At 37.2% G+C, this 27898-nt stretch overlaps 1 protein-coding gene across 1 annotated transcript in view; it reads right to left on the bottom strand.

The window, feature by feature from the left end:
• The window catches only part of LOC129450493 (cadherin-22), a 182875-nt gene that overhangs the window by 66292 nt on the left and 88685 nt on the right, over positions 1 to 27898 (bottom strand). The window contains exons 2-3 of the mRNA XM_055213308.2: positions 26020 to 26951; positions 12763 to 13057 (exon numbers count right to left, since the gene is read on the bottom strand). Of these exons, the coding sequence (XP_055069283.2) occupies positions 12763 to 13057; positions 26020 to 26247 (523 nt within the window). The 5' untranslated portion in view covers positions 26248 to 26951. The remainder of the gene's footprint in view (positions 1 to 12762; positions 13058 to 26019; positions 26952 to 27898) is intronic.

Below are 27898 nucleotides of genomic sequence, written 5' to 3' on the forward strand. Positions count from 1 at the left end.
CCAGGGCAATTGGTCTGCAGGTAATTGGTGACAGCTGCTGGTGTCCATGAAAGGTCAGGGTAGCAGTCGCTCACGGATCCTGTCACCGCACCGCTCGGCCACATTATATCTCTATGCTAATGAGGTTAATTAACAGGAAGTGTCAGAATGTTGTTTGTGTTGTGTCACAGATGCCGGCTCCCACGGGAGATAACACAACAGGACAATGTGTTATCATTAAAGCTCACCGCTTTTGCCAAAGCCAAACATTCAGATAGGTATCCGTCTGAGAGCTTTTGCTTTTTCTCATCCTCCGTTCCACGGCCCTGGGTTACAGCGAACACCAGACGGTCGGATGAGGATTTCTTGCTTTTTCTTTTTTTATAAGTTTGCCTAATGGAGCTGTTGAGACGAAGTGTGCACTCTCAGTCTATTCAACACTATAAAACTGCCAACCATTTTCCTAAATGAACCTCGTTTATGTTTTCATACGCATTTCCGAAAGATCACGCACATCTTGGAAAACTTGAAAAACTGTCTGCGTTGCATTAAAACTGGGATATGTAATGTAAGATTGCGTTTCTCTCTTGCATGACTGCTTCGGGCTTCACTAACTGACCCGGGGGTAGAAACGAAGAAGTCATTTCTTTTCATGGGATTATTTGCTTATCTTAATTTTTCACAGGTGATAATCAGCCGGAAGCCGTCCGACTCCAGAAATGCCGCTTCTGAAAAACTATATAAATGCAAATGTTACTTTATTGTGTTTACGCTCAAACTATCATCTCTTATTAATGCACAGTCTCACATTCACTAAGAGCTCATTAGAGTTTGGGATTTATTTCTCACGGCGGCTCATGAGAATGAATAAAGGAAAAATACACTTGAGATGTGCATGATATCCAACAATAGACTTCAATAAATTGGCAAGCATTCGCCTCCATCAAATGAAGACAAAATGGAATAATCAATTTTGTTGATGTTGATTATTTTCAATGGATCAATAAGGGACACAGCCAGACGTTGGGTTAAATTAACCCAGAAATGTTTATATTTAACCCAGTGAGCAGTTTGGGTTGAAACAAACCAACCTAGGGGCCAGATTTACTAATAGCTTGCGCCAGCTCAAACCATCATTTTCGGGTTAAATAACATCTGTCGTATTTTTACGACTGACTTTTTTTGAGTATGCATGCCTAGAAGTTTCACTTTCAGACTCAAAATTTATAGGAGGAGATTTTTAAATGGTTCATGCAATTGGATTTACTAATGTTTGCATATGTGTGACTGGTATTTGTGCCATTATTTAATGCCGGAAAAAAGCATGTCTTAAATAATTTTGTGCATGAAATGGCTGCAGTTGTTGGTAAAAAAAAGAGTCATCACAGAGATCAGAGAGTGCGTGATAAAAGCCAGAGGACTATTTTAACATTAAACAGTTCTTTGGAATGCAGAATTTTCAGTTTACTATGGTTTCGGTAGCTGGGATTTCATAACGCAAATTTTCAGCTGTGATGTCCGTGGTGCTGAACTCAAGTGCATCAGGTGTTAGTAGATCACCCACACCTCATCAGCTCTGATTATTTGTGACCTTGAACTAATTTGCGCTGCTCTTTGTGAATTGCGGTGGTCATTATGGAAATCTGCTGTTGTGCCTGTGTTATTTATTAGTAAATAACCCACAGATTTTTTGGAATTGCGCTCTTGTGCATATTTGCCCCGTTTAGTAAATCTGGTCCTAGATGTTAAATGAAAACCCAATGATCCCTTTTTGACCCAACGCTGGGTTCTCAGTATACCACAGTATTACCGTGTTTTGAAAGTGAAAGTGACTTTTGTGGGCATGCATCATGAAAGAACACTTTCTTTTTGAAATACTGTACAATATATTTGAACATGGTGTGCCTTTAAGTACCTTGTAAATACTGTAGTACATAAATATGGTAATTATTAGCATCTATTGAAGTATTATACATCACTGCTCCTTTGAACGCATAAAAGTCTGCTACTTTTAAAAATAGCTAAACAAATTTTCAATTAAAATATAAAAGGTTTCTGCACCATGTTTCAGAAAACTCTTCAAAGAAATAAAGAGCTCAGATCTGGCATGTTTTCTTTAAAAAAAAAAATTATCAGACTCTTAATGGACCCTGCAAACAAAACGGTATTTCTGAATAGCCTGAGGCCATGATTAAGCAGATTGGAAGCAAAAATATTTGATGAACGTATAATTTGTGCTAAGTAGAGATGTAACGATTACCGGTTTAATGGTTGACCCCTACAAAATGTCCAACGGTTAGTATTACAGCATTTTTTTTAATTACTGTTTAATTGTGCTAGTGTCACGGCTTCAAAACTCCTGTCCAGCATCAACCAATTTAAGCAATAACATGAAACAAATACTTTCATTCATGTCCATGTGTTTGTGATGACAAATCCAAAAAAAAATCACAATACCTTTAGGGACATTTCTATTTATTTTCCATTAAATGATGTGATCTGATGAGTTTAAAGCTCCTTTCGACTCATTTTGTTTCTTCCACAATTGCTGTGAGCACATGTGCAGCTTTACTCCTGCACTGTAAAAATACTTTGCTGCCTTAAATTTTTTTGATTAATAAACTCACATTTACAAGTCATGTCAACAGAGATGAGTTGTCACAACTTATAAAATATAGTTGAGAAACATCAAGTTAATTTTATAAGTTATAACAACTCACCTGTAGTTATAACAACTGATCTCTAGTCAAGATAAATAATAGTAAGTTGAAATGACTTGTAAATCTGAGTTGATTAAACAAAAACATTTTAAGGCAGCAAAGTATTTTTTACAGTGTGAGACATAAAGTACACCCAATTTCTCACAGATGACTTGCTGATTTGTCCTTAACTAGATGAACATTTATCACACGACCCCAAATGCACCATGATTAATGTTATTTATTTGATGTTTGTGAACAAAAGTGCACTTATATGTTTAATAAATTTTAAGTTTGGTTTGAATCAGTACTTTTTGTTAACATTTCTAAAAATTGTTCACAAAATGATGATGAATGGTGATTTTGGTCACTATAACTGTGATGTAAAATTTTCATACCATGTTATCACTAATGCCGAGAGCATTCGGTCAATATTGTGTCTCATTTTTGATGGAGGTGACATTTAGCGGCTTGTGCATCTGAGCTCCTTAACTCTTTCCCCACCATTAACAAGTTATCTCGTCAATTAAGAGAAAACATTTGCATTTAAAAAAAAGAAAACGTCTCTCTGAAGAATTTTCATGCAATATCGCGATTATCTCACTTAACAATATATGAAATATTGAAGTGAAAATGTTGTTTATTTATTTTAAACTCTATGTTTTGGTAATCGTTCTGAATCTGATCTCTAACAAGAAATTCCTTCACAAAAGTGCAATTATTTCAGCTTTTTAAAAAAAATTTTTTTAAGACAAATACCCATATTTAAGAGTTTATAAGCAGAAAAAAATATAGATAGGATTATAATTTTTTCCCCATTTTTTTTCTGGGTCTGTTCTTTCATTTGATATATTTGTATGTTTATATATTTTTTGAAGAAAAATTTCCTGGAAGGCATTTTGTGAAACTTGTGAAAATCACAAAAAATGCTGGCGGGCAATTGTTTACAAAAAAGCTGGTGACGAATGAGTTAAATGTTTTATTTCATACTGAGATTTTAGACGTTGGTGTCTTTGGAAATCTGTGCACTTCAGACATTGTTGAGAAACATGTGAGCTTACTGGGGTCTTTGAGATATTTAAGAGATCTCCTAAAGGGTTTAATGAATGTTATAAAGCATGACAAATTAAATAATTGAATTGTGATATGTGTCTAAAATTTAAATTTTACACCATACGATAAACTTGAAATGGTTTCACAGTCATTAATATTTAAAGCTCTCAATCACAGATAAGTTTTTAATTTAAAGGCTTTCACTGTAAATTCTGCATTAAACTGTGAGAAAAAATGTATAATAACTACACAGTATGTGAGGTTCACCCAGCAGTGATGTTTTTGTGTCGGGTTGTCTGAGTTTCCGAGTATCAAAGCACACAGTCTCAGAAAGCAATCTCAGATACAACATTAGAGTTCAGCAGTCGTGCCCTCTTCACCTACAGCGTCCTGCATTTCGTGCTAATATTTGCGGAGCGACACGAGGTGGGTGGAAGTGGATTATACGGGGCGAGTGTAGGGCGAGCCGGGGCAGTTTACTTTCCATCTGTAGCGTCTCCTCACGCAGACCCCGACTGGCGCCAGCATAACATATAAATCAAACAATAAGATATCACGGAAACACTTCATATCCCCCAGCTGTGGATGTTTTCGGAGACACCTGGGCTTGTTCGTAGTCTTGTGATTAACTTGGCAAGTGATCTTACTTTGGACGATCATCCCTGATGACCGCAGCTCTTAAGAGTGCTTATAAAGCTGTTTAGATGAGAAGCAGAGATATTCTGCCTTACTCAAAGCGCAAGCACTGTAAAAAGGCAATGAAAAATGCATTCGCTAAGATATAAGAGAACATAAAACCTCTTAATGTAAAATTAATTTAAATGTGGTCGGTTTTATGGAGGACTGGACTTTGGAGGCCGCTGCACCGTAACCCATAGTGCCAAGATTTACGTGCAAATGCACCTGAATCATTTGCAGTTTATTTTCATATTTCATATTAACTTGCAAATGTAATTTTTTTCCTCACAGTATTACGTTATCTTGTTTGAAAACCAGATCTTAAAGGCACAACATTTAAGATTTGTGCATTGAAATATCAAAAAAAGAAAGGTTGTAGATCAGTTGTGACCCTCCTAACATTGTGAACCCAGTCTGTGTTCAGCAGTCGACCGGTCTGAATCGCTGAGACTGACAGCCGTTTAAAAACTGAGCTCATAAAGGAGATTTGTGTTTCACTGCATGCCGCTGAGATGTTAAAGCTGTCATCCCGGCACGATTCAACTTTCTCCTCTGTTTAACCCTGCCAGAGTCGTCTGCACCCACGGCCCCAAAATCACCCGCATTATAAAGCGTTTAGGGGCCCCATAAAAGCCAAAGTGTTTTCGCATGAAAAGTTATTTCTCTCAATTGCAACAATTGATTTGATTTTCACTGTCCCACTTTAAAATAAAGAACATGAGGAGAAGAAATGACTAAAGATTAAAAACAAGAGAGTTGGTTAATAAAACTCAATGGTCTGCTTAAAGAAAGTCCCAGAAGGTTTAGCATGGGGTATTTTTCATATACTACGGTGAAGATCCAGACAGGGTGTTTCATTGGACAAGTATTTTATTACTGCTCACATCAGGGATTAAACAAACACATAACCTAAAGTATCGAAGCCAGAGTTAAGGTGCTATTTCGTTCATTTTTATCTTAATGCAGATGGATTGAGGCCGAGGTGAAATCATCCAGCGTTTACCGCAGTAAATCTGAAAATCTAAGTATACGCTAAATACATGCAGAAGAGGATTAGGCATCAATCCAATTTTATTCAATTTAACACCGAGTGAAAGCAAAATGATTTTCATTTTAGATATTAAAGCATGTCTGTTTTAAATAGATCAGAATGTGCTTCCTTCTCAAAATGTGAATATTTGAATGAAGTGCTTTTAGATATGAAATACCTGATGTCCTTCTGATTCTTCACATACACTCTTAAATATAATGATGCTTCACAATGCCATTTTTGGCTGAATGATTAAAGAACTTTTAAAGGGCACCTATTATGCAAAATCCACTTTTACAAGGTGCTTGGACATAAATGTGTGTTGGCAGTGAGTGAACACAACAACCCTACAATAATAAAAAAATCCAACCATTTTTAATTCTCATTAAACCAAAACAGTCTTATTAGAAATGCTGTTTTGATTCTCTTGTTAATGTGATGTCACAGTGATAAAGCTCCGCCCACGACCACTGACTGACACAGAGTGCCGTTACACCACAGGTGTGCATTATGTAAGAATTAATTGACGATGGGCCGTTGAATTATTGAAAGATAATGCACACCCAAAGTGGTAATGCGGCACGACTTGAAGCGGAGTTTGCTAAAACATTTCTTTAAGACAGATCAGGTATACATTTATCAAAAAATTATAAAAAAAAAAAACATGGAGCATTTCTCAACGAATCAGAATAAAGCATTGAACTGCCCAGTGGTATAAGCACCTTTATGTTTGTTTAAGAGTGTAATACATCATGTACACATAACATGAAAAAAGTTAGACTCTACCCTTAAATTTAATGAATAACTACTCTTTCAATGAAAAATAAAACTATTTATCTCATTAATTTTAACAACAATATTTTATATTTTTATGTACAGTATACATTTAATAGTCACAGGTATAGCAGCCCAGTCTCACGAAATTTCGTTATATAGTCACATATTTTTTTTATTCTTTTTTCGTGCTATTATCACAAAATTTCGTGTTTTTTCGTGATCGTATAACGAATTCCTGTTTTCGTGTGATTATCATGTATTGGTTACTCAACTGTTTTGTCCTATTTTCTTACCATTGTCGCTTCGGTTTAGGGTTAGATTTACATAAAAAGACATCCCTAACCAAACCCAACTCTAACCCTAACGCCAGGCGACATATAAAAAAATAAATCAGAAAAAAATAGTCTAAACCAATATATAAAGTGACATTCTAATGCAAGCACCAAATGTAACCCTAAACCGAAGCGACAATGGTTTAAAAATAGGAAAAAGCAGATGAGTAACTCATACGTGATAATCACACAAAAACAGGAATTCGTTATACGATCACGAAAAAACACGAAATTTCGTGATAATAGCACGAAAAAAGAATCAAAAAAATACTATATCACAAAACTTTGTGAGACTGGGTAGGGTATAGGGCATTGTAAAGCAACCCTTTTAAATGTGGCTTCATATCTCAGTAGACTGAAGCGTCTGGAACGCTGACCAGATCTATTTATAACGTAGTAACGTTTCAATTTCCAAAGCTTTCATTTTTCTGTGTCCAGACAGCGAATCTTCATGTGTCAATCAGCACAGATAACACCAGGTTAGAAGTCTAGATTCAAACCAGCTCCTATACTTTTCCATCAGTGGTCAAGAGCTCTTCTAACCAAACGTATCCATCAAGCGTTTCCCTTACAAACACTCATCACTTCGGCAGTTTAGAAGAGATCGAGCGCTACTATGAGACTGCGTGACACACATAACTTCATTCGCATACATGATGTCCTAAGTCAAGCTTTACTAATACTGTGGGTTCATACTTTAAAAATGTATTGGGATAAACCCTCCACCCTGATTATTGAACTTTGGTGTGTAGCTCACCCCTCACCATTCGTGCTGCACGATTGACAGGTGAAATTTTGCAGCTTGTTGACGAGAAAAATTCAATTGGTTTTCTCCAAAAATAACATGAGTTACATTAAAGGAGGGACTTGGATCACCACCTCATATATTCTATATAATTTCAGGCTTTAGAAAAGTATTTAAATAGCCTCTTACTGATTCATATATTGGGTTGTTTGGGGTAAAATATGGACTACCCAACCACTGAGTTATACTGTAAATAAACCGCTGATGGGTTGTTTTAACTCATGGTTGGGTAACAACAACCAAGCATTGATTTATTGATTAATTTATAACCCAACAATTCGTTTTTTTTATATTTTACTCAACCATGGGTTGAAACAAGATGTGGGTTATTCACTGTTTAAAAAACAGCATTTGCGTAATTAAAATTTGCATACTGAATTGTGATTGGGTTTGTCTGTTGAGTGCAAGACAGAGACGGGCATAACTGAAGCAGGGGCGTAACTTGACATTGTCTAAATCACACAGAACCACAATGTTAAAATGACACAGCAAATGGGGAAATATCGTGAAATTTCGCTGGATGAGCACTGTTTTTTTCCTAATACTACTTCAAACCTAACCCTAAACCCAACATCTCATGCATCGTAAAAAAATTCGGTAGAAATTGCAGCTGGGTTGCCAGTAACTTACCGTAGATTTAAATTTGTTTTTTACTGGCAACATTTTGTTCAAGGTTAAATGAACATTTAAGTCTTTGTCTTTACAGGGTAGGACTAAAAGAACAGCATCAAGCGGGACATTTTGGGAAACAAAATCTGAAGCAAAAAAACAGAAAAAGGTTGATGATGATTTCTGGTTCCCAGAGTGCTTTGCATGAGTCTGTTATTGTATAGTTTTATTCTGTAAAGACAAAGACTTGTTAATATTTAAAATTTATTCAACTTTGAACAAACTCTTGCCAGTAAATAACATCTACGGTAAATTACCGTAATCCTAAACCTAAGATTTAGGCGTTTGCTGTATCCCCTCAATGTAAAACCCTGCGTGAAGTTAATGCATGTATAAAACACTATGGACATTTAATTTTTTTTTTTTTAAGAGCACAACTTCATTTAGTATTGCCATTATTTCATTATTTACCAGACTTATGGTGCATTCATACCAGCTGCGGTAGAGGCGGCAAAAACACACTATTTGCGCATAGTTGGGCGCTTGAAAATTCGAGTTTACTCGCTTCATTTGCGTGTGAAATTCTAGTCACCGAGATATTCGTGTGGAAATTCGCATCATGGGAGGGGCTTCTGCGACTCCGCGGGATGCCTAAACTTAACATGTAAATCACTCGTGCTTGCCGCCTTTACTGCATTTGGTGTGAATTCTGCATTAGACTTTCTTGGGATGTATGTAGAACGTCATATATTGAAGCTACTATCGCTTTAGACTGCAATGATTGTGTCGTGTGTTGACGCATGCTGGTTGTTATAACAATGATAATCCGGTTCTATTAATTCGGTACAGAACCACAGATTAAAACATGAACTTGTCTAAAAGTTTAATACTGTTCTTACACTTGCTTCTTAGCATATTTCATTCAGAAATATAAACCAGTTGAAATAAAACAGTAGTGTGTATGATTGAGATTTCTTATCTGACAAAAACCTTTATGTTGAATCATTTCAAAGAATTCTGAACATTTCCTCTATCATCATGTTAACACACGACTCGTACAAGGACATTATTTTTGCATGCATTGAAAGAGTTTTAAAGATTGCAGGCTATGCTGAAGTCTTTAAGTGAATAATTCACAATTCAGTCTTTCTTTCCTCCAGAGCTAGATATATTTAAAACAAACAACAGTCTGGCTTTTTAAAAGTATTTGTGCATCCTACAGTATTAAACCAAACAGGTGATGCCATTAATGTCTATCAGATACTCACAATTTTACCTGCATGACTGTTAAACATCTAAGATTATTTGGACTGAATCTTTTGGTTGATGTATCATATCATGTATTTAATTTTACATGCAAATCTCTCTGTAGGCATCTGTTTGGCATTCAAGCAAATATTCTTTTTAATAATTTATAGGGGTTGATGGTAAATTTAATAGCACACGTTCACCTAACTCATAATAATCTGTTAATCACTAAACAATTAGCTTGAAAGATATCAGCACTGAAAAACACATTATGATCATTTAATAGAAGTAAAAATAAGAAAAATATCAATAATTAATAAAAATCTAACATCAAGAAATGCCAATCCAATCTATGAGCATACTTGATACTTACTTTAATATGCAGCTTACTGTCAAAAAAGACCATCCTGAACCCACCATGAGCATTCTCCATAACAAAAGTCTATGAGAGATTTTCCAAGCAGAATTTCTGACACCAGCTGCTTTGAAAAAGAAACCTTTAACTTCTTAGGTCTCATTCATGCCCAGTGTGAGGTGAGAGAAATCTTTAACTCACAGCAACCCTGAGCAACAGGAATCCTGAATCCTACTGAAAGACCAAAGATGAAATCTTAAAAACACATAGTTAGGTTCTCACTAAATGTTAAATGCATACTTAAAATGCAGATTTTTTTGTCAGACTAATAAACAAAATCCTTCTTGGCTTGGCTAATATGATTAACGGACAGCGCGAGACGTCGTTGTGCTCCATTCCACTGGCTCTTTACTGGTTTAGCCAACCCATAACATCTCCAGCATGTGAATAATATGCAAACAAATGCAACTTCACGGGCGAGCTGAAGGCCACGTGCATAAGTGAATCCACCAGAGAGAAACAGAAAATGACAAAGACTGTAAGTGAAAATGAATGTGCCAGCGGCTTGTCCGTGATTACCGTTTTTATTAATATAGCTGAATGCTCTCTGTTGGAGTGGTAAGACAGAACAGAACTGATTAAATTTCATATTTCCACAGATTAGATATTTAATCGAATGGGTCGAGTTTTCTCTACAAATGCATGCTGTCTGCTGTGTGACAATTAACCAGATAACATGCGTGGTTACAAAAAGACCCTTTACATTTGAACAAATATGCTAAATATAATCCAGCAATTCATATATTTGCCTTATTACTATGCACACCATTTGTTTTCATCAATATGCATTAGTTTTTTTGGGAATTGAACTCGCAACCTTTGCTTACTAATGCAATGTTAAATTATAGCACTACAGGGACACCAGGTAGCCACGTTCTCCATCAGAGTAATGCATTGTCATTGTTATGCATGTAATGGGGTTTAAGCGAGGGTTGCCAGACACATTTGGATAAGTGCTCCAAAAATACATTAGATTCCTGATATGCACATGATTGTTTCACTGCATGAACGAAACTATTTTTATTCATCTTAACAAATATTTAATACAGATATTTCAAGTTTGGCGACCTTACTGCAGAGGTGCTAACGATGAGACCATTACTCGCTGTGCTGTTCCTGACACCAAATATTATATAATAAATAGAAGAAAACACAAAGGAAATGCTTGGCTAAGCAGGAGTGTTATTTCATTAAGTGCACTGTTGTTTAATGTATTAAACATGAAGTACACACTTCTTAATGTGTAATTTGACTGAAAGCTACAGAAACCTACAGGGGATCTCTCTCTCTCATTCATTTTTCTCTCTCCGGTGTCAATAAGCTGTGAGTCTCGGCCACAGATGTGCTGAGGATGCAGGAATTAATTTCAATCAGGACGTGCAGAGCTGCAGTGTTTTCATTATTGTAACCTGCACCTAAACATCTTTTATCCTCACAAACACACAACAATGAGCTGACACAATACAACACTTACACAAGAAGACCGTGACATGACTGTGATACAGTGGTATCAGATGGTAATACCGTGGTACTTTACAGGACTGGAGTGGGACTGATTTTTAACCCTGGAGTTTTATACCTTAGATCAGCCCACTTTAGTTCACAAAATCCTCAGTAAGTCTGCAATAGTGCACTTTTAGACAAAAAAGTGTTTTCTAGTTTTCTTCAGCCTTGTAATTCATTGTATTTTTCAAATAAATCATTACCTCTTGAGAGCAAATACAGTAGACTAAACAATCATGATTTTATAAACTTCCAGCCCTACCATAAGGTATTATTTAATTACATTTATTCAAAAACTACAAAAATGAAAGGGAACAAATGTGTTTTTGTTTTCCCCAATATAAATGGTGGGTCTTGAGATTACCTGTATGTACAATACACAAGCAGTATTTATCAAGTATGAAACAGATGGAAAAATAAACATCCTTATCTTCATTTAATTACTTAAATTATGTACAGTATATTCCCAGATAACTTAAGGTACTTTTTGTAAAAAAAGGAGCAAATATATTTAGATTTTCAAATTTTTGTTTTACTTGAGAAAACATCATATTCATATGAAACTTACTTTTTTTCCCAATAAACTCATTCGTTTTGCATCAAATAGATTTTTGTTACTCTTGCAATAGACAATAATGATGATTATTGTCACATCTATGACTTAGATTTTAAAGAATTACAATTTGTAGATCCTTTTCCTTTTAGAGACTGTTCGTATCAAGTCGCGCTCAACTTTGTTTTAAAGGGATAGTTCACCCAAAAATAAAAATAATGTCATTAATGACTAATGAAGCACATGCGCGAGACTAAAGTCACGTGACTGCAGTGACACGAATGACGTGTTATCCTCAGACATGCTTGCGAATTTTTTTTCAAACTTACAGCGTGCGTCTCCCTTAGACTGTAAACGAAGCCCGGGCACATGAAAAAAAACATCTGGGGCGCACCAGATAGCACGTCATCCGCATCACTGCAGTCACGTGGCTTTGGTCTTGCGCGTGCGCTTCACAACAGACGCGGAAGAGAAGACAATGCTGAATAAAGTCGTAATTTTTTTGATTTTTGGAACAAAATGTATTTTCGATGCTTCAACACATTCTAACTGACGCACTGATGTCACATGGACTACTTTGATTATGTTTTATTACCTTTCTAGACATGGACAGTATACCGTACATAGATTTTCAATGAAGCGTCAACAAGCTCTCGGACTAAATATAAAATATCTAAAACTGTGTTTCCAAAGTTGAACAAAGGTCTTACGAGTTTAGAACGACATGAGGGTAAGTCATTAATGACATTATTTTCATTTTTGGGTGAACTATCCCTTTAAGTGTAGACGCACGGCAAGTGCACTAGACGCACCTGAAACAAAACCTGTGTTCACAACGCAAAGGCAGACGGCCCTTTGAAAAGTAAAACGTTTTTGCTTAATACTCCAAGGTACCTCAAAAATACCATGTAAATAAAAAATGTAATTTAAATTTTAAGAATTTTAAATCTAATAGCACAAACACATTGTTGTTTAAAGGTAACACTTTTAAAAGATCTAGTATGTACATATTGAGATATGAATATGGTAATAGTGTATTAAGTACATCTTTACACAGCCATCATAAATACTAAAAGCTTACCAATAGGAGAAAGTTCTGCCACACTTCCGATATAAGGCCCTTCTAGAAATTTGGGTTCACTGTCATTGATGTCTTGGACTTTGATGACAAACTCTGACTCGGGTTCGAGCGGTGCGTCAGTCTGTCGACCTCTCGCCTGAGCTCGCAACGTGTAGAAAGCCTTCTCCTCCCGATCTAACCTCTCCGTGGCGTGGATATCACCAGTGACCTCATCGATGATGAAGATCGTTCCTGCACCTTCTCCAGAGATTGTGTACTTAATAGATCCATCACCTTCATCTGAATCAGAGTGAATCTGTCGATTAAAAACAGAATCGGCTGAGATTTATACAGAGTTTGGTAAGGTAAAGTACATAACATGCCAAACAAGTCAGTGTAATTGTAATGTATGATGAATCAAAGTACTGTAAATGAGTTGATATTATTTTCACTTTATTATTAATGCTAGTGTCCCTGTAACTCAACTGGTGCAGTAGCAATGCAAAGGTTGATGCTTCAAAAAAGTATAAACTGAATTTTGCGGTAAGTGGCTTTGGATAAAATCATCTGGGAAATGCATTAATGTAAATGTTAGTTTCTATTGCTATTGATAACAAGGCATTGCAATTATGAAATAAACTCTTGCTGTGTCTAAAGCTCATTTGCATTTGTTCCGCCTAATTAGATGTGATGTTATGGTGCCGTGCCGTGTTTCCATACAAAACTCATCGAGCGACTGTACAGCGAGAGAGCAAGACAGCTGTCTTTGGTTTCAGACAGCCTTTGCTTGTCTCTCTTTTCAACCTTCCCATGAGATCTCGCTCCAGACTCGTTATTGGTTCTTCCCTGCAAGACATGTCATTCTGTGAAAGCACGATTCAAATCATCCCATCCTATTTCACTGGCATTTGTGACATGGCTATTTAAAAGCAAATTTCTGCTGTTGACATACGGCTGCCAGGGCTTTTGTCTAATGTGGAAGGTGCATAAACTCTAGACATTATCGACAGCATAGACGCAAAAAAGACATACAAATCCACTGAAAACAGAAAACAACACTACATGCACTTGTTTGTGGTTTAAAATATGATTTAAAAAAATCAAGAATCTCACTTATATATACCATGATGTACTTTTTAAATAAAGAAGAAAGTGTTTTTGCAAACTTCAGGAAATGTTGATCATCGACATCAGCATGTCAATCTAACATTTTAGTTCTCTAATGCTTTGTAAAAACTCCATGGTTGTACAGTGTGTGTAAAATGTCTCATAGCAAAGTTAAAAATAAATTTTATAGCATAGCTAAGGGTACAATCACACAAGGCATTAACGCTTGGCGGACCTGATTGTGACAACTGTCAATCACAGTGGACCACAACACAACACAAAAGATTTTGTTTTGACAGCTAATGGATGCCAGTTTGGTTGCGTTAAGGGCTCATTATAGTTGTGAGTAGGTCCTACGGCGTAGCCTTGACGCATTGGTTTTTATTTACTTCTGTGTTGTCGTCAACGTGCAATTACACATGCAGACCGCTAGTAGGTAATATCCACGCATGTAAAAATGAAGCAAGTTATGGTCATTTAAAAGTACCTGCACCATTAAAACTCAATGCTACAAGTGAGCAAACTGCCCGTGGTAAGATGGCCGCCAAATGTGGACGTTCCACTCCAGTGACGTTGGCCAGCAGCGCGGGCGGGACATCTAGCCATTATACATATCTATGAGTAAACCCACAAACAAAGAATAAGAAACAGTTTGTTGTGTATAATTTGAGAAGACCAGCAGTGATGGAGGTAAATAGACAGCAACTTTTGCAGCATTTTGAGCTAAATCACTCCTCAACTTGGCCCAGCTTTGTTCTTACCATCGCAATCGGAAACCCTTATGAAAAAATGCAACACAGTTTTTTTACCTGATGGGAGGGTTTCTAGTGGACCAATCATAGCACTTGCATTCTGCGTAGAATGGACGGGTTGTAAAAATTTTGGCGGGGTGGACGTCAGGCTACGCACAGCTAACGCATAACCTACGCCATAGCTCTGCATCAATAAACATATGCATAAATTACACTTGTGTAGCTCTAGTGTTATCCACTGCAATGATTTATCTTTCCTCCATTTTTATGCTCCTTTGTTCTCCAGTCTTGCATTAAAACATAATTGTCTCATAAGAGTCTGCACTAGGTTATTTGCATTGTTATTGCGTGAGCTGACAACGACACTGGAATTTGAAAAGTTGAGAAATGTTCAATATTTGCTGTGAGCAACACCATTGACGAGACGTTGACGGATCCACAATTCAGTTTGGCAATGCATGATGTCGCCTATTAATGAGAAGCGTTAAATGAATATTCCACTTTCATAGAAAAATTCGAATAATTTACTCACCCCCATGTCCTCTAAGATGTTTATGTCTTTCTTTGTTCAGTAGAGAAGAAATACATTTTTTGAGAAAAACATTCCACGTTTCAATGCAGCTTCAAAGGGCTCTCAACGATCCCAATCGAGGCATAAGGGTCTTATCCAGCCAAACCATCCTCATTTTCACAAAATTATGTAACATGCGCTGGCGCATCACACGGCTAGTACAAGACGATAAGTTGTGGTTTAAAAGTTAATTTTTACATTTTTTTAGGCAAAAATGACGATGGTTTGGCTCGATAAGACCTATATCTAGCGAAACCATTTAGAGCCTTTTGAAGCTACATTAAAACTGTAAACTGTTAAGGTCCACCAAAGACCATATAGAGAAAGGAATGTTTTTCTCAAAAAATGCATTTCTTCTTGACTGAACAAAGAAAAACATAAACATCTTGATTGACATGGGATCAATGATGTAAATGATCTGCATTTTTAATGAAAGTGGAAAAATCCTTAACTCCATGGGGTCTAAGGGGTTTTAGGGCCTTAGAGAAGTTTTGACCTGCACTGACATTTGTGCTTTTTTCAGTTGCTTTAAAACGCAATAATGGCAAAATCTCATAACACCGTGATCAGCACAAACTGGGCTACAATATTATATGAGCATCATTTATATACATGTTTGTATTTTTGAGAGAAAACTCTTTATGTCTATGGTTTTTGAAAAAGCAAAATGTTTAAGTCACAGATATAAGTCCACAAAACTCATTCTAAACATGTTTTCCCAAAACAGAGTGTAGTAGTCTAGAGGTTTTTTTTCAAAATTATGTGAAAATCATTCTGCCTACTCATTCACATAAAACAATATATTGATTTACAATTTCTAAGATACTTTTTCCTGGGAAAGGCTGTATGCGAAGAGGTGTGAAAGCTCCTGAATAATCTGTAATTGACAGCTGAGGAAACAAAAGACTTGCATAATGAGCTTGTAGGAATGTAACATGAATGTAACTTTCTCTGTAGTAAAACCATGATGAGGTTTACTTGGGAATTTATAAAAAAAATTCAATAGAATGTATACCTACTAAAAAAAAGTGCAACCATGTTTTTGGCTACAAAACATTTCTTCTTTTATAAGAATACCAAAAGCGCATCAAATTTCCTGACTCGTGTGTTTGTGTATGTGTCGTGTGTGCTCGTCGTGTGTACTGTTTGACGGAAGCACAAAGAAAACACTCGCGTCTGGAGAACTTTTAGTGACACACACATGTGAGTAAAAAATGATTTAGATGTGCTGTTTGCAATCCCGTCTTGCTCTCTGACTTTTCATGTGAATGTACCATAAGAGCCCTGTTTACACCTGGCATTAAGATGCTTTTTGGTCAATCGGATCACAAGTGGACAACGCTACATATAGGTGTAAACAGTGTTTACAATGTTTTGAGCTCGTCCACTTTTGACCACATTTAGAGGTAGTCAAAAACGCATTCGACAAGATTGCTTTTGTGGTGTAGAAGCTTCTGTCTACTGACCTAATGCGTGATGTACCAAGCACAATGTTTTTACATCGGTCCTGACCTCTAGTGTGAGGTCACAGTGCACAGCACTATCTTCATTGATAAAACTTACATTTTTGTTTCATTATGCGAGCGTTTGAAAGTTGTGCAAGGTTATTTCATCAATTGCTCTGAAATATCCCAGAAGGGCCTTACATATACATGTACAAAACTATGTGCATGTTTACTGACAACAAAAGCACTGGTACTCTTACATAATGTTAGTGTGAGTCAACTTAAACCTGTAATTTATCCCACTTGTGTTTTAATGACTCGCCCATAGACCATCCCCTCGAAGTAATCACGACAGATGAGACAAAAGAGACGGATTAAAACACAAGGGGTGAATGGGAATGTGTCTCAGTCATCCACTTGTGATCCAATCGACCAAAACGCATCCTAATACCAGGTGTACACTGGGCCTAAAAGTCTAGCGTGAGCTATGGAGATGTACAAAGAGCTACACTGCAGCACTGTTGTAATGCTTCACCAACTGTTAAGATTTCCTTTGCCTGACTGAGTCTCTCTCTCTCTCTCTCTCTCTCTCTCTCTCTCTCTCTCTTCTATTTTAATGCATCTTCTGCAGCACGGCAAAATCTTCTAAACAGCAGTGGACAGAGTCAAAATCACCCTCTCCATCATCCGTGTGTTAAATATTTTATAAAGTCTTAATTAAATACCGGTTTCTATCACTCCCGCGGGGGTTTTCATTAGGTATTTGTCGTAAAACATGAGAATAGCGCATGCCGGCCTGCAATATTGCATTTTTCCTCTTTCTTCATTTCAGTTTCTGCCCGAGTCGAATAAAGCACACACAGAAAATATCCACTTTTATCGGCGTATCAATATTTCAGCAGTAATAGAAAAAACCTTTAACAGAGAGACAAAGAAAATATCTAGAGAACTAAAGGATGAGAGATATTTCTTGCCGTCTGTTCTTGTGACCGGCTGTATTTGATCAAAGTAACGGAACAGAACGCGGATCTAGAGTCTTTTGTACGCGTTAGCTCAGACGAAGATTGTGTGATCAATCTGCCATCTCAAAAAATGAATGTAAAAAAAATAACCATTTAAATGATGAAGCTGCTGACCCGCAAACATCCTCTGACTCGGCTGTTTTTCATGATACAAACAAATACAACAGCACTGGGCCATGGGAAACGTGAAGCACTCTGTGGGTACAGCCGGTCTTAGTCTTTGCCCTGAGTAGCATCACACCGGGGTAAGAGCTGGAAATCTGAGGCTTATCTGAGCACAAGGGGTTAAGATCTTCCAAACCACAGAGGTTAAAACCACAGCGGCTTGCTGGATAATTGATTCTCCCTTTACAACAATGCCATCTATAGCTATAATATATACATGACAATTAACTCTTCCCAATATCCAATTGTTGTACAACATACTAAGACAAATCCAGACATTGGTTGATTGATAATATCACATATCTCGCTGCATTAGTAATTAGGGTGACCGTACGTGCCGTTCTTCTCGGACGCGTCCTGGACAGGATTTCGGTGCGTCTTCCGGAAGTCGTATTTGTTGACAGCATCGTAGTTTCATTCTTACCTGAAAATGTAATGGTTGATTTTCTGTAATAATAATAATCTATGACGTATGCGGTCAAAAATTACGACTTCCAGAAGGCGAACCCGAAATCCTGGCCAGGACGCGTCCGGGAAGAATGGCACGTACGGTCACCCTAATTAGTAAACACAAAATCCCCTGCCAACAACACAATCCACCAGTATTCAATCTCAAAAAGGTAAAAACTTATTGACAGCTATCTGAAAGAGTAGCACATACTGTATATACAGCATGTATACATACAGTACTGTGGAGAAGTCTTATGGGGCATACACACCAAATGCGAACTCAAAGAATTGTGCAAGTACATACAAAATCAATGCAAAACACGAATAGATGCGAATTGGGCAGAGAAAAAACCCACGATTCGCCTCAAACGCATCTTTGCACAAGTTAAAAATATTAAACTCAAGCTAAAAATTGTGAAATGTCCCCTTTAATAAAGAGAGTGAGAAATACAGTAAATATGGATGGTTATGAAACTATAGTATGTAATATACAGTAGTATATGATGTAAACCTGTTGTTGCCAGGAGGAATTGGGTGATGGAGAAGTCCAAACTTTGCTGACCTGCCACATCTCAGGTCAATGCACTAACAAATCAAACCTGTTAGCTGGAGGTGAGCTGAACATCTCACGTCTGATGAGCAGTCAAGAACCACTGATGCACAAGAACTGTGACTCATGTGCAGAAATGAAAAACTCAAAACTGGATCATTCATCTATTGAAACCTAATGGAAATGAGTATATGGCGTATAGTGAAGTTTCCATGAGCGCTGAAATAGGTGCAAAACTGTAAACAACTTAAAACATAGTTTGGTCTGATTGGATTTTTAAGAGTCAAAATTTTAATACAAAACATTTGGTTGACGTCCTACCTGCTTGAACTTGAATGCATAAATGTTTCAAGTTTAGTCTTGCTCAGTGTCAAATATAATTGTGTTGGCTTAGTTAGTCCATCAGTGCTCATTTGCCATCTAGAAATATTAACTAATCCTATATAGCTAAAGAACGTGTCTTGCTTATTTTTTTAGTTTGTTGCTTTTGTTTGGCTCTGGGCTTAATAGCAGTTATCTCGGGGGCGTATGAAAGGTTTGAAGTCTGCTTGCTAATTGGTAGCTTTTCCAAACTTGTGGGATTGAGTGCATAATTACCTGAAGATTAGGGTTTACAATAGTGACGGGTGGTTTTATTTCAATTTTTTAGGAGCACTGAGAGATCATGGGGCAGTTTCCAGGTCAGGCCTTATTCTAGTCCCAGGCTTAAATGCATGTTTGAGCTGCCTTAATTTATAATTCTTCTTAAACTAACATATCTAAATATACTAAATATATCAGTGCCATTGTTCTGCCCCAAGATGCACACCAGTATTGTTTTTGTAAAACTACATAAATGTCCTAATATAACTAAGGCCTAGTCCTGGATTAATCCAAACCCTGTCCGTGAAACTGCCCCTTAATAGTTGTTTTTTTCTTTGGAGATGTTCATTTTGCACTGAGCTTGGCTTTTATAAAATTCATTTTGCTATAAATCCATGCATCCTGAAGATGGCTACTGCCGCTGAAGCTTTTGTCCAGACTCCTTCTGAGGAGTTATTAGACGCAACGACTAAAGAAAAGCTTTTAGATCTCGTCGCACATTATGAAGCAGAACTCTCTGGCCTTCAAAAAAGGTACGTAAGAAATAAAGGGGATCATTAATGCTGCGCTACTTGATCTTGAGGTTTTAGTAGAGCCACCAGCTCCACGTTCATTACCCTGAGCACGCTCTCGTTTCAACTGCAGAAAGATCTGCTACAGTACTTATACAGCGTGAGAATGAATGCAAGAAGCAGCGTCTGGAGTGTGAAAAAGATAAGATCTTGAGATAAGATGGTTGAAAATTTTTATTTAACAGGATAAACTCACAAATTTTGGTGCCAACTCCTCTTTATCCAAACTAAATGTTGGCAGTAGTTTGCGTTTGGTACCACCATTTAATGAATCTGACATGAAGACTTTGTAAAAAAAATTCGGGAGGGTAGCTGTTGTCCACAAATAGAGCAAAGAAAAAAATCTATATTTATGTTTAGTTGTCTAAAATTAGCTAGTTAGTTTACACTGAAAAAATGACTTTCTTGCTTAGTATTTTTGTCTTGTTTTCAGCACAACTATCTAAAAATTCTTAAATCAAGATGCATTTTCTTGATGAAAAAATGACCTAAGAAAATAATATAAAATATAAAATTTAAGTGAATTTGTGCTATAAATGAGCAAAAAATCTGCCAATGGGGTAAGAATATTTTCTTGAATTTTTCTTGAATTAAGTGTTTAAGAAAAAAGATTTCAAAGATTTTTTTTGCTTGTTTTAAGCACAAATTCACTCAAATTTTAAGTTTATATTTTTATTTTATATTTTCTTAGGTCATTTTGCTCTTCAAGAAAATGTATCTTGATTTAAGAATTTTTCGATTTTTAGACTAATTCACTTAAATTTTAAGTGTATATTTTATATTTTATATTTTCATTTTATATTTTCTTAGGTCATTTTGCTCTTCAAGAAAATGTATCTTGATTTAAGAATTTGTATATATTTGTACTGAAAACAAGACAAAAATACTAAGCAAGATAGTAATTTTTGCAGTGTATATATATATATTTTTTATTTTTCTGCCTCCAAAATACATATGAGGAAGTCAAAGCTGAAAATTGTTCAAATAAGTGAAATGCACACTATACAATATATAGTAGCAAACACTACAGTAAGCAGGGCACAATTGACCTTTTACCCAATATAAAACAATACATGCATTGATCAAATACTGCTGTTATCTCCAGCAATGCAGATACTGAATCACACCATGTGATAATTAAAGCAACAAAATCTCACACAACTATCACCCGATCTTTCTCGCATATTCTCTTGTACAGAGACAACACAAAACACACAAACCAAAGCACTGCTGAAGTGATGCTTCTTAACCAACCACCTGAACTAAGTTAATAAATCTTGATTTTATACATGAACCTTCTTCTCATTTTAGTATAAGTAGTGATAGAGTTTGAACACCTGCAGAAAATGATACGAGGATGCTCAAAGACTCTTGGCATGAGCGATATGAACACAGCCTTCTGTTCAAACCGAACACTACATGATGAGATTCGATCAATCAGCAGGCCGCTGCGTGTCTGAGGACAAGCATGGCAGACTTTCAGAGCGCAGCGGAAATCTTTCCACTTTACTGCGCTGCCAATATGGCGAGATGTTGCTCGTCTGCGTTCCAACGCGTGTAAAAACCCTCCTTCAACTGTTCATTTTTACTGCCCTGCTGCTTTCGCCTGCAAACTGCATTAAAGACATTTGCGATATTTATCGACTCGAGCATGAAACGCGTCTGGACTTCAAACCCTCACGCGAGGAGGAAACGTCATGGCCACCTATTTGGTATGATATACTGCAACTTCCAGAAGAGAGACGGATGTATACAATCCACACTTCGTTTGAAAGCCTTCATCTGTGACTTACGTAAATAGCTTAGTCCTAATGAATCATAACTGACCATTCTTATTTTTTAATGTAATATTGCAGTGTTTATTATATTAATCCATGATGAAGTCATTTTTTTATTCATGTACCCTTTATAAACTTATAAAGCTGGTGGCACCCTAGGTAAGCGCCTAGTTTGCCTATGCCTAAAAACGGGCCTGGAAATATAGGACAGAAGTACCTAGTGATTGGTACATTTACATTTATGCATTTGGCAGATGCTTTTATCCAATGTGACTTACAGTGCATTACAAGCTATACATTTTATCAGTATGTGTGTTCCCTGGGTTCGAATCCATGACCTTTTGCGCTACTAACCCGATAAAAAAATCTGCAAATGAACGTCAACCCTCTTGTTAGATGGCTCGGGTGGAGCATCTGTTAACTCCGCCCCCTCCAACTGTCAGTCTGCTGCAGATCTATTTCTAAATGAAACGCCTACTTTTTAATATCCAATCAAAGCAGAGTGGAAAATACAAGCCACGCCCACTTTTTTCCTTGAGTGATATTTATGTCCGAAAATGTCAATTTCTTTTCCATACCATATAGTAGGTGAAAAGCAGTACATTGGAAAAAATAAAGGCTGGATTTACTTAAAAATATAGTGCATATTTTTTGCATCCATTTTTTTTTTAAGTATTACATAAACATTTTAACCAATTGCATAAATTGCTTAAAATAAAAAAGGTTGACGCAAAAATGATACATAAAATAAAGTAAATCCAGCATATTCTTTTTTACAGTGTAGGCGAGGTAAGTAATGTCCAAATTTATAGTATTTGAAACGTACACGGATGACCTACTACCGTGACCAGTAGAGGAGATATCCAACGAAGAAGACGACGGAGTTGCGTTGTTTATCCAAAAATGCCTGAAAGCGGTCACCCAGCTCTATTCAAATGCAAATACATATATTAAACAGCTGTCCCTTGTGTTTAAATTGTGCTTGTTTAACCTCATTCTAGTTAATGACTAACTTGTTGTTATGACGTCACTTGAAAGTAAAGTCGATCACGGTTCAAGGGGACTTTAAGGTCACCGAAACCTTTTGTCAACACACGTATGGCATTCCTAAGTACAATTCAGAAGATTTTTCTTGGAAATGCACAAAACACCTGCTGTGGAGAAGACTGGTGTCATAATAAAACATTATTGGATTCAGAAGGTTTAAAGTTAATGGTCGCTATTAAAGTGATTCAATTTAAGAACACCATACAAAAGCCACATCCGCAGTGAACAAAGGTTTAGGACCTCATGTACGATCCATGTGAATCAAGAGAAGGAACTCTCTATTCATCTAACAAGTCGCTCTTGGCAGGGTTCATTTTAAAACTTTTTCATTTTTCTCATTGTTAAAATGGTTTAATGACAAAATGAAGCAAAAATCATCAGGACTGTTAACAGCAGATGTGAAAAGAATTTTAATTTGGAAACTTAAATTCACAATAAAAACGGGGTAGCGATTGTCTTATTTTTCCCATCGTGACATATCCAAGTGAAATGGATTCTGAAATTAGAAAAAAAGGAGGGCGGGACTTGAATTAAGATGCTGATAAATCAAATGAAGTCATGTGTTAGGGTGACCATACGTGTAATTTATCCAGGACACGTCCTGGCCAGGATTTTGGGTGCGTCTTCTGGAAGTCGTATTTGTCGATCTCATACGTCATTGAGGTGCTCACATTTCAGTCAAAAACATAAACAATCATTGTAGTTTCATTCTTACATTGAAATGTAAATATTGCTTTTCTAAAATAGAACCTGAAATAATAAACCTTGATGACGTATGTGGTTGACAAATGGCACGTACGGTTACCCTATCATATGTTGGTCATGCTGCTATATTTAGCACATGTTCAATGTGTGTATCCCCTGAGATACACTGCCAGACTGAGTGTAGAAATAGGGTTAAAATACTGTAGATCTCATCGATCGGTAACCCAAGAAAAACTAACCACTTATTGAAAGAAACCTGCTCGCTTTGCTGGACATGTACACAAGGAACAGTAAATGTTGCAGGCCTGCAGATACAGCAAACGCATTAATGCACAAAGCTTTGCCACATAATTCAGACTCATAAAACGTGCTAATGTAATGTAGGGTTAAGTGAAATACGTTTTCCAAATGTACCGAACACAGTTGGCAGAATTGAGCACAGTGGCCGAACAAATGATACTTCATTAGCAGATGAATAGCCAGGACAGAGGTAGAGAAATAAAACTATTGTTTTAAATGACCATTACTGATGAAAGACATGCTGGTCATATTTAATTTCATATCACACTAATTAAACTCTTTGTAACAGATGACACAGACAACACCAGCAGGCACTATTAATAGTTCTGGCTCGCACCCTGACTTCACAGACAGCGGCTGTAACTCTGACTAATTTTATTAATAAAATCATCTCTCTACATTCCCCCCATCCATTTCTCACCCTATCCTTTATGGCTATTTAGACATCAACTGCTTCAGTCCATCAGTTAATGAATGACTTGAGAAAGCAGGAGTGAGCTGGAGCTCATGTAAACACAGAGCGATACCGGACACCTTGACTTTACATTTATGCATTTGGCAGATGCCTTTATCCAAAGCGACTTACAGTGCACAATCAGTATGTGTGTACCCTGGGTTCAAACCCATGACATTTTGAGCCGTTAATGCAGTGCTCTATCAGTTAAGCTATGGAAATATAGGGCCATTTCTAGACATTTTGACACACTAGGCCTGTTGGCACCCACCCAAACAAGATCAATTTTACATGCAATATTACATACAAAAAAAATCCTCTGTGACCTCTGCACCCTCTTTAACCCATCCCAGTAAGTAGTGAACACATGCACTACAAGTCATGAACAGACATACACACCCTGGGGCAGTGGGCAGCTATCCCAGCACCCTGGGAGCAATTAGGGTAAGGTGCCTTGCTCATGGGCACCACAATAGCAACCCGCTAGCCGTGAGACTCGAACTGGCAACTGTCGGGTTACAAACCCAATTTTCTAACCACTAGTCTACAACTGGCTCTACTAGTCTAGAACTGGCCCTACTAGTCTACAACAGCCCCTACTAGGCTACAACTGCCCCTATGTGATCATGTAACATTAAAATCTTAAATGCATTAAATAAATGATGTACCAATTGTTTTCATTGTCTATTAAAGTTTTATAGGGGGAAAAGAAATTTGTGTTTTTTTACTGAACCAATTTTTTATTGACCTTTGAACCCTTGGATCTAATGATGATGTTGAGCACTAAAATGCAAACTTTACATGTAAATAATCAGGCAGTAACTGATAGCCCTCTGATCCAATGGCATGTAGGTATTAGATTGACAGAAATCCAGCCCAATGGTGCTATAGGGAAACTGTGGGGGCAGAAATCACATTTTAGGGTGGCTGTGCCCAGGTTGTGCTACCCGTTGAACTAGGTGTAGGCAAATAAAATACATTTTAAAGAGCCCAGACAAATTTAGCTTTATTTATTAATTCCAAACCAACAATTAAAAATTCATGCACTCTCTGGTGCCCCCATGCCGCTGGTGGCACCCTAGGTGAACGCCTAGTTTGCCTATGCCTAAAAACCCAATAAAAATTGTATCCAATGCAACTTACAGTTCATTATAAGCTACTAACCCGATGCACTACCACTGAGTTCTGTAGCTCAACTGGTCAACCATTACATTAGCAATGCAAAGATAATGGGTTAAATTCTATGAAATTCCTGGACGCTCTGGAAAAATGTATCTTCCAAATAAATGCAATGTTAATGTAAACGCTATATTCTAATTTCTGATTGATCAACACTACGGTCTGTTAAAAGCTGCATATATTACAGTTTATATATTAAGTCTATAAATACATGATACTGTATCACTGTCCTGAATCACACTCTTTCTTTCTCTGTATCTCACATACAAATACACATACACAAGTTCCTGACACACTTTGGAAATGTAGCCAAATACAGAAGTAATCCACAGAGGTGATAACAAAAGCTGAAACTGTACTTTTTTTTAAGGAAACCTGCTTTAGTTTGGCCCACATTGAGACAAAGTTGTACTTCAGTCCTAACCTGACAGCACACTTGCACTCCCTCATTGAAATGCACGGCACTTGCATCTTTCTTGGCTTACAACATGCAGCTATAGATTTTTCTTTGGATCCTTATATAAGTACAAGCAGCTCTAAGCGTAGAGCTAAAAGATGGTAATAGAGCCACGTACGTGACAAATACATCAGATATTTACCTTTCCGACATAAAGCGGTTCTGTCCCGGTGTATTCCTCAACAACGAAGAACTGATTCCAAACCCAACCTCTCTTCACCCTTTCGTGAGACATCGGCGAGTGCTCCAAAGCGTCTCTTTTCATCTCCATGTTAGTCCTTATGGTCTGAGAAGATGACCATCCACAGCACTGCAGAATTCCCAGAGCGACCGTCAAAATCCGAGCTCCACATCTCCAACGAGGAGCCATCTTTAAAACCGTACCGTGTCTACATGAGGCAAAAGTTACAAACGTGTTGGGGATGAAGTTTTTCCTCTTAAACCCTTGAACACTCGAGAAAAGCTCCTGGCACTGGGAAAGATTAGCGAGACTTCTGCTACTTGATGAATCTATAAATCCAATGGATTCTTTATCATTTTCTTGAAATTGGAGAGACCAGTGGTTCCTCAAGAGGGCATTTGAGAAAGAACGCGCAGTTAGGACTTCTCCTTTGTTGGGTCTCTGATCGGTTCTGTAGAGGGTAAACTGAAGCAGGACCAATCACAAGACCATTACAGAGCAATCTCAGTCTCAGAGGTGAGTTTTACCATCAACGGCTATCGGACCAAACTGCAAACAAGTCTCAGAAATTCCATTGCGATTCTCCAGCAACTTATCGTTCATAAGTTGTCCATAGCACAATTGTAAACTTCATTTTTAGGAAAACAAGATAAAATCCATTTTCTAAAAATGCCTAAATTAAGTGACTTTAGACTTAAATGCAAAAGAAGAATCCACACATTTCATAGATGTCTGATTTACTCCAATAGTGTCCTATAGCAGCGTAAGATCCATTGTTCAAAGAGTTTAATGCTTTCATGGGGCTTCATCCGAATCTCTACTTGACCTGCTCGGATGAGAATTTACCTCTAAAAAGTGCAGATGAGCTAATGTTGACCTCAGCAGCAGATGACCTATGAAAAAGCACAGATAATTGGTTAGAGAAAGATATAAAGGTTCTGCCTGCAAAATTAGATCATTATGCGAACTACAGCAATAGTGAAAAAAAGAATAAGTAGATCTCGCACCACAAACTAGTTGATCCAGTTTCAAAAGCCATTAGTTAAATAAACTGTCCATGCACTGATTTTAGCAACGTCAATCTTGTTAAACACATCTGACACAAATCGGTTTTAAAGTAATTGTGAATCTGAGTCTTCCTGGATATTTGATCACGTCTTGTATTCTCCAAGCTTCCAGCTTGGAAACACACTTTCGTGATCTACCCAAAATGCATTTCTCAAGGCAGAAACGTCGTGCTCAGCAAGAATCAGTATAATGTGCTAAGCCCATGAGCAATGTCATCTGTGTAAAAGAGCCAGGTGTGGCTGAAGAAAGAGGGAGGTTTATATATATCACCATCTCAAACCCACGGCATCCGTCTGCCCGCTCGTGGCCCACGGCAGTGAGCTTACACGTGGGGATATCTGATGAATTGCATGAGGGAGCACTAATTGGATAAAAGCATTAATCAATTAATTCAATCCTTCAGAGCGGCAACCCTAATGCTTAAAACAAACAACGGTCAGGAAGGTGAAGATAAGCTACGGCCCCATTGTGCATCGGCCAAAGCCATTGGGCAGAGAAAATGATTAATGGTCTTTGAGTCTTTCAGAATAAAAGAAAAATAACAACATTTAGCATGGCAGAAATGTCACAACCTCAAGGCTAAAAGACTACGGCTCTGGTAGATGAGCACGCAGACCCTTCAGGATATTGGTTGTTTAACCTTTGGTGTGCATTTGTGGAGAGTTTAGAGCTAAAGAAAGCGGTTTATGTTGTGCAAAATGCTCCAGAATCACTACAAAAAAACCCAATCTTTTATAACTGAAAAGATGCAGAAAAAAATACAATTGTGGGT

Source organism: Misgurnus anguillicaudatus, chromosome 8, assembly GCF_027580225.2.
Source record: "Misgurnus anguillicaudatus chromosome 8, ASM2758022v2, whole genome shotgun sequence".
NCBI lineage: Eukaryota > Metazoa > Chordata > Actinopteri > Cypriniformes > Cobitidae > Misgurnus > Misgurnus anguillicaudatus.